General features: G+C 41.9%; 1 protein-coding gene across 1 annotated transcript in view; it reads right to left on the bottom strand.

The window, feature by feature from the left end:
* DAPL1 (death associated protein like 1) overlaps positions 1-7188 on the bottom strand; it is a 23276-nt gene extending 16088 nt beyond the window's left edge. The window contains exon 1 of the mRNA XM_003795965.2: positions 7081-7188. Within this exon, the coding sequence (XP_003796013.1) occupies positions 7081-7138 (58 nt within the window). The 5' untranslated portion in view covers positions 7139-7188. The remainder of the gene's footprint in view (positions 1-7080) is intronic.
* Positions 7189-7426: the final 238 nt, after the last annotated feature.

Raw genomic sequence — 7426 nt, 5'->3', positions numbered from 1 at the left:
TTGAACCTGCCACCTTAGGTGTATGTGGCTGGCGCCCCAGCCGCTTGAGCCACAGGCACCGAGCCTATAGTTTTTTTTTAAAAGGGAAAATCCATCCTTATGTTCCTCTCTCTTCGAGAATGCAGTGTGCTTTTCCATTGTTCACAGCTTCCTTCTGGTTCCTCAGTAACCTGTCCCTGTGTCTTACGCGTTTATTATTATGTTTACTTTCTAACATTTATCTTTGTTGTGGCTGCTGTTGTACATGGGGTCTCCATTACCACTCTAACAGATTGTTCTTATTGATTTTATACCCAGGCCTATCTGTGTTCTCTTTATACATATATATATTGCTTTGTTTTGTTTTGAGACAGTCTCAGTCATCCTGGTTAGAGTGACATGATCATAGCTCACTGCAACCTCAAACTCCTGGGCTCAAGCAATCCTCCTGCCTTAGCCTCCTGAGCAGCTAAGACAATAGACACTCACCACCATTCCTGGCTAATTTTTCCATTTTTTTTTTTTTTTTTGTAGATACTGTGTTTTAATCTTGCTCTGGCTGGTCTTGAACTCCTGGCCTCAGGTAACCTTCTCACCTCAGTTTTTTAGAGTGTTAGGGTTGCAAGGGTGAGCCACTGCAGCTGGCCTCGTATTGTTGATAACATTTTTAAAAATAGATTTTCTGAGCTTTTTCAGGGAAAAATTATATAACCTACAAAAAATAATATTACCTCTTCTAGAATAATGTTAATTAGGGGTGATGGTGACATCTTTGCATTCCTAATTTTTAAGGGCTTGCTTTTGGGGTTTCCCCATTAAGAGTAATGAACCACCTGTACTTTGGTGGAGTTCTCTCCTCTCTCACATGCACTCTATATATGAATATATTCACATGTATAGTTTTCATTATGTTAAGGAAATATCCTGTTATTTCATTGGGCTTAAAAATTATCATAGATGTTTAATTTTATCAAAAGGCTTTTCAGCATTCATAGCTATAATCATATAGTTTTCCTCATTAACATGCTTAATTATATTAATAGAGGTCTTACTATTGAATCATTCTTTCATGCATGGCATAAACTCCATTTGATTATTTGAAAAGCCAAGTTTTTCTTTTATTGATTTATCTATAAAATCTTTCAGTAGAATTGTATAATGTTAGATGTTTAGGAAAAAAAATGCTGTCCTTATACATAATAAACATCTTCTGACTAGCCACAGAATACGGGTGAAATAAGTCAAGGGGTGGGCTTTTCAGAAAGAATGTTTGAGAGGCATGTGCCTCTGTGTGGGGGGTGTGTCTGCTCACAGCACTGTTATCTACCCTACCAACAGGAACCAAAGAAGAGTCTGGGTCTTATGAGGAATGGCCCTTCAATACATCCCCCAACAGTATTTTTCATTCTCTTTATGACAAGTGCTTTTCAAACATGATGTACTGTAATTATTTTTTTAGTGTTCCTTTTCTTTTTTTTAAATTTTTTTTTTGCAGAGACAGTCTCACTATGTCACCCTGGGTAGAGTGCTGTGGTGTCACACAGCTCACAACAACCTCCAACTCCTGGGGTTAGGTGATTCTCTTGCCTCAGCCTCCCGAGCAGCTGGGACTATAGGTGCCCACCACAATGCCCGGCTATTTTTTTTTTTATTGTTGTTGCAGTTTGGCCAGGGCCGGGTTTGAACCCGCCACCCTCAGTATATGGGGCCAGTGCCCTACCCACTGAGCCACAGGCACCGCCCAGTGTTCCTTTTTTTCCCCTGATGCTATTGTTTATACACATTTTCTTCCATCTGGACTAATTATTATCACTAACTGTAGAAGCAAAATTGTAGCTACAAATGAGAAGACCTTTGGAGTGCTGAGTTCTGTGCCACTCATTTGGAAGGACAGGGACAATCTGAGACTCTCCAGAGGGGAGTGATCAGAGTAAAGGAAACCTGGTCAGATCACTCCTGAAGCAGCAGAGACTCAGGGGAGCTCAGGTGCCACCTTCAGAGAAGGGAAGGGCTGCCTGTGGGAGGAGGAGCGGTTTCCTGGTGAGGAACTATCACGGATTGTCAGACATCGGTACTCCTCCCAAGCTCTGCGACCTTGGGGAAGATACTTAAACTCCTCTCAGGTCTGAATACCTGTTTCCATATCCTTTGAAAGGGAATAATACTGACTTCTTATTGTCCGAGTTATTCTAAATCTAGAGAATAGAGGTAATGTAAGAACCTTGCGCATTGTAGGCAATCACTAATTAGTGGTTATTATTATTATTTATATTTATTTTATGCCTTTCCAGAGAGAAAATTAAGACCAAAGAATGGAAGTTCCAGAAAAACAGAGTCCGGCTGTACTGAACAGTTGGGTTATTCAATGTGAAATAGATTGCCTGCATTCTTCACCCTTCAAAGTATTAACATGAAGGAAAGAAGTCGACCTGTCATGAACACCTAGGAAAATTTGGGAGAATTTAGTAGTGTTGAACTAGATAATCTCAATTATAAAGTCCTTATTGTGATTCTAGTTCTTTTCATTTACCTCCAAAAGAAAACCCATTTCTCTCTTCAGAAAGAGCATAGGGCACTTAATAGACACACAAATGCCAAAAGAAACCACTGTCCTCCCCACCACCACCCCACCACCTGTAAACATAGGAGTTCTTCATTAGGAAAAGCAATAAGACAGAGACATTTGGGGAGAATAATTAAACATCTCTCCCAAATATTTCTACTTCCGTCTAGTAGTCTCCAAATCCTCTCTGTTTGGGTTCTCCAAAACCCACTGTTCGGGTTCTAACTCAGTGATTTTGGAAGCATAAGAAAACCACATCTTGGATTTCCAGAACACTTTGCGGGATAAAGGGCTTGTTCCAAACGGAGTAGCAAACTTGTTCTGGTGGTTAATCTCACTTGGTTACCCATGGACAGTGGAGAGAAGCAGAAGATGATATCTCCATACTATAGCTGTATGCACTGAGGACGTAAAGCTCTGACTACTTTGGGGTGACTGAACCAGACGGAACCTTCTTGAGGGAAGGTCATCTTCAAAGCTGTGCTGGGAATGCTGGTCACACTGGTCTCTTGCATGTAGGTGAGTCAACACAATTTAGAACTCAACACCATTGGGAGCTGGCCCATTTTTACTTATGCCAGATGAGTTCAACTCAAGACACCTTTTCAAGGTTCACTGTATCCAAATCTGTCCATTTAAATTCATAATCCTTTACACAGCGCCATGTCTGGGACTACATTGTATTTTGAACTTTCAAAGAAGGAAGTGTAGGAAGATCAACTGGAATTGGGCAAAATAATAAATCATCTGATTTAACATTTTAACAGGCTTCAGAACAAACAATTAAGGGAACACTTTAGGTTCTTTGAATAACTAAAATGAATTAGAGACAGAAAATGTAAAAAGGAGAGAAACTCTCTTTCAGGTAGTTTCATTAGAAAATCTAAATTTATGTGGGGAAAATTAAGATTTTTTTTTACTACCTCTGCATAAGAGTTTTACTCTTGTAGCTGCTTTCGTGATTAATAGCTTTTCAAAAATAGGCTTTTTAGTTTAGAATTCTAGGTAATAATTTTCCATTTAAGATTTTCCAGACATTTTGCACAGTTTTTGGTAGAGGGTAGTCAAGATAAAGAGAAGCATGCAAAAAAAATTAGCCTTTGCCTTCAGTAATCCATGGAGCGTGCTGAAAGGCACAAAGGTTTGTGCAAACTCTGCCTCGTGAGCGAGAACTTCTGTTTGAAGATTTTAATTAAAAGTTCGCAAGTTTGCAAAATGCTTACTTTGCATTCACAGTTGACTTATCAGAAAAGTTTAGGCTGCCAGTCAAGACTTTCTACAACCCTCAAGAGAATGTTGTGGGCAAAGAGAGAAGACTTTAGAGCAAGATGGCTTTGGACTGAGGCCTCCTTTATTCTCCTATCCCAGATCCACCGTCCACTAGCTGTGCAGCTTTGGGCAAGTCACTCCACCTCCCTGAACTTCCATTCATTTCTCTGTGAAGCATCATCCATCTGCAAGGCTGCTGTCATGTCTAGAGGTCTCTGTGCTGTACCAGGCACAGTCTGCAGAGGTGAATGGCAGTTGTTCTTGCAGTCATCAAACCCTTGCTCCCCTGGAACGGGGCAGTGGATCTTGGAGCCTCTCTCCTCTCTCTCTCAGTCTCATAGGTCTGTCTCCTTCCAACCTCTACTTGTAGACTTGAGCAGATGGAATTGAAAACTGAAGCCTTCAGATGTGTGTGCCCGCATGTGTGTGTGTTTAAATGACCCCGGTCCTCACACAGTTATGGTCACTCCCCATTTTTTACATTGATTTTATACTTGGGCGTAGCCCCCTCCAAACTTGCCTCTCTCTTTAATGAGCCAGAAAACTTATTTTCTAAGGATTTGGTGGTGACTCCTTTCATGGCTCTGATTCATTTGGCTTAAAGCAAATTAAAAAGAGCAGAAAATATAGAAAAACTCATGAACTACTGCTCTGCATTCTATTCATCATATGTTTGTCTTCCAAGAATCACCTCGTACTCACCAATTTTTGATGCTGCTGTTCATGTAATGGGGTTTTTCTTTTTTTCTTTTTTTTTTTTTTTTTTTGAGACAAGAGTCTCACTCTGTTGTCCTGGGAGTGCTGTGGCATCATGGCTCACAGCAACCTCAAACTCAAACTCTTGAGTTCAAGAGATCCTCTTGCCTCAGCCTCCAAAGTAGCTGGGACTATAGTTGCTTTCCACACCACCTGGCTATTTTTGTTAGAAATGGGGTCTCACTGTTGCTCAGGCTGGTCTCAAACTGACCTCAAGCAATCCTTCTGCCTCGGGCTCCCATAGGGTGTTCTTATAAGACTAAGAACAAGGCAAATCAAGAAACCAGAAAATGCAAAGCTATGCTCGTCGGAGCCTAGCCCACCTCATGTTTAATGCAGTCTTGTTTCTGGCATAAATGTACAACCAGGGCTAACTGAAGTGCAATATATTCTATCAATATACATGAAAGCAAAACCTCCAAGCACTCTGCATACAGGTGGGAAAAAGATAGAACTGGCTGACTTCGAAATGGTTTCATTTTTCATTTCAACGGGGCAGGTGCACATCTTTTCCATTGCATTCTCCTTCTGTTCTGACTACTCCAGTCGTATCTAATCCAGCTGGAATATTGGGATGTCTTGAAATTGGGAAGGATAATTTCTGCTGCTGACAGCGATATGTGTTACTAGGTCTGCATTTTAAGGGTGTTAACATTCATGTGCCAGGTACTTTCCATAGACTATCTCTTTTAGCGATCACAGCAACATTATTTCATTGGTGTTATTTATTGTACCCTGTTTCAGAGATGAGAAAACTGAGGCTCAGAGATGTGGAAAGAAAGTCAGGTTTAAACCCAGGTTTGTCTGATTCCAACTGCCCTGTCACCTTCTCCATCACATCACACCTACTTTCTGCTTTTAGGGATCTGGATTGTGCTTAAAAAAAAAAAAATCAGGTGAAAATTTAATAGAATTTTGGCATCCAATTATTTTTTGTTCCATAAATAAAATTTTGAATCACTGCAAACTGGTTTAGACTTAAAATATGTAGCAAGACAAGCTGAAGGATGAAGCTTCTTTGTTCCCTTGTGCTCAGTGGGGAAGCAAAAGTCTGCCTTCATCTCCATTCTAATTATCTAAAACCTCTTATCTGTAGTGTCACAGTTCATAATAATTAATTGTCATGCCAGAGGCAGTGTGACATGCTTGATGGAGTCATGGTGTGCTATGTACACAGAGTAATTAGCAATCATTAGTGGAGGGACGGAAAGTTCCTGGTGGTTTCATTCAAACTTTCATTTGGTTAAGTTTATCTCTGTGTTCTTTGTGCATAAATGTAGCTTAACAAATCAGGTTTTATCTTAACTGTTTTATGAAGGATTGGAGTGGCAGTGAAGGGAAGAGAATGGTGTTCTTTTTTCTTTTATCTTTATCTTTGTAATGAATTTCTCTGCTAATAATTTGCATATATACTTCCTGGCCATTTGTTAGCATCATTACCTTTATATAGAAAGGATGTTAAATATTACTAAATCCAATTACAAATACAAAATGTCAGTAGTCTGTCAAAGGAGATCAGAGGACACTGTGTCTAGAACTGGAAACTCAGGATTAGGAGTGGAAATTCTGGCTCTTGAGCTGGGCTGCCCACCAGAAAGCCACCAGCCCTGGGATGGATTTTGATGCTTTGTGAAGATTATACTTGCCATCCCCTTCTGCAGCAAAGATGATTGAAATAACCTTGGCGGAGAGGTGCCAGAGAATTATACCAAGACATGTACTTTGTAAATGGAGAAAGGCAAGAACAAGCAGGTCAAGCTTTTGAGGTCTTTCTTACAGAAAAAGAAGGCAGTTGAAAGAATGTAAAACTCACTAAAAATAGGCCTGCATAGCTCAGCCAATCTATACGAACATATGGTTAAGCACAATAAAATTAATTTCCATATTACAGAGAGTCAATATTAATAGCATAAGTTTTTAAAAAAGACAACTGTGGATGTTTTGCAAAGCATCTTGACAGCCCCCTCCAGTCCTTGTGTCCTTACTAAAAAGTGCCTCTCAGCTTGTTGATAGGCAAACCACATCCCTGATAACACGGCCTAACCCCCTAGCCTGAAGAGGGAGAGAAATGTGGTTACCATCCTTGTGTGGAAGCTGCTTTGCCTGGGTACACAGTCAGATGACGCACAGGCATCTTGGGGAGACTGAGTCTTAGAGAGGAACCTTCAGGGAGGAAGGTTCCCATGGTAGCGAGTCACCTCCCAGATGCAGATGTGTCACCGCTGACCAACAGCCGGGAAGGGAAGATGCAGCCCCTGGACCTGTCCACGAGCACCCATTTCCTTATCTTCCCAGCTAGAGTTAGGTTTTAATTCATCTGGGGTCTGAGAAATCCCCAGGTGGCTTCATACACAAGAAAGATCCAGACATGGGGGAAGTCAGACTGCATGATGTCAAAGTAGGTCTGGGCAGGCTGAGGGCCTGGGCTCTGCTGGGGTGCCCCTGCTGAAGGCTTTGACAGAGGAGAGGAGGCAGCAGCTGCTCCTGGGACAAAGGGCAGGTGGGCAGCCTACCTGCGGGAGGATGCCCCCCTTTCAGCGGAGAGAGCAGGTCTTGCACTTCACTTGCCATAGCGCGTGCCACTGCCAGTGCTGGTGCCGGTGCTCTGGAGGCCAAGTGCCAGCTGTGGCTGCCCCACCGCACCCGGCTTTATACGGGCAGGGGGCGGGGCCCCTTAAGGGCATTGCTGAGCAGCAACAGGGCTCGTCCCTCAGCTCTCTGGGAACCTGCGTCTCCTTGGCAAGTTTCCTCTTAGAAGAAAACGTTCTTCTTCTTCCCTTCATTGTGGAAGGCAAGGTAGACATCGAAAGAGGACGTTCTTATTTTCTTCCACAGGCGGAAAGGGAGAGGATGTAGCTG

This window comes from Otolemur garnettii, unplaced genomic scaffold, assembly GCF_000181295.1.
Source record: "Otolemur garnettii isolate 467f Iridium unplaced genomic scaffold, OtoGar3 scaffold00098, whole genome shotgun sequence".
Lineage (NCBI taxonomy): Eukaryota > Metazoa > Chordata > Mammalia > Primates > Galagidae > Otolemur > Otolemur garnettii.
This window is presented reverse-complemented; position numbering and strand designations above follow the sequence as displayed.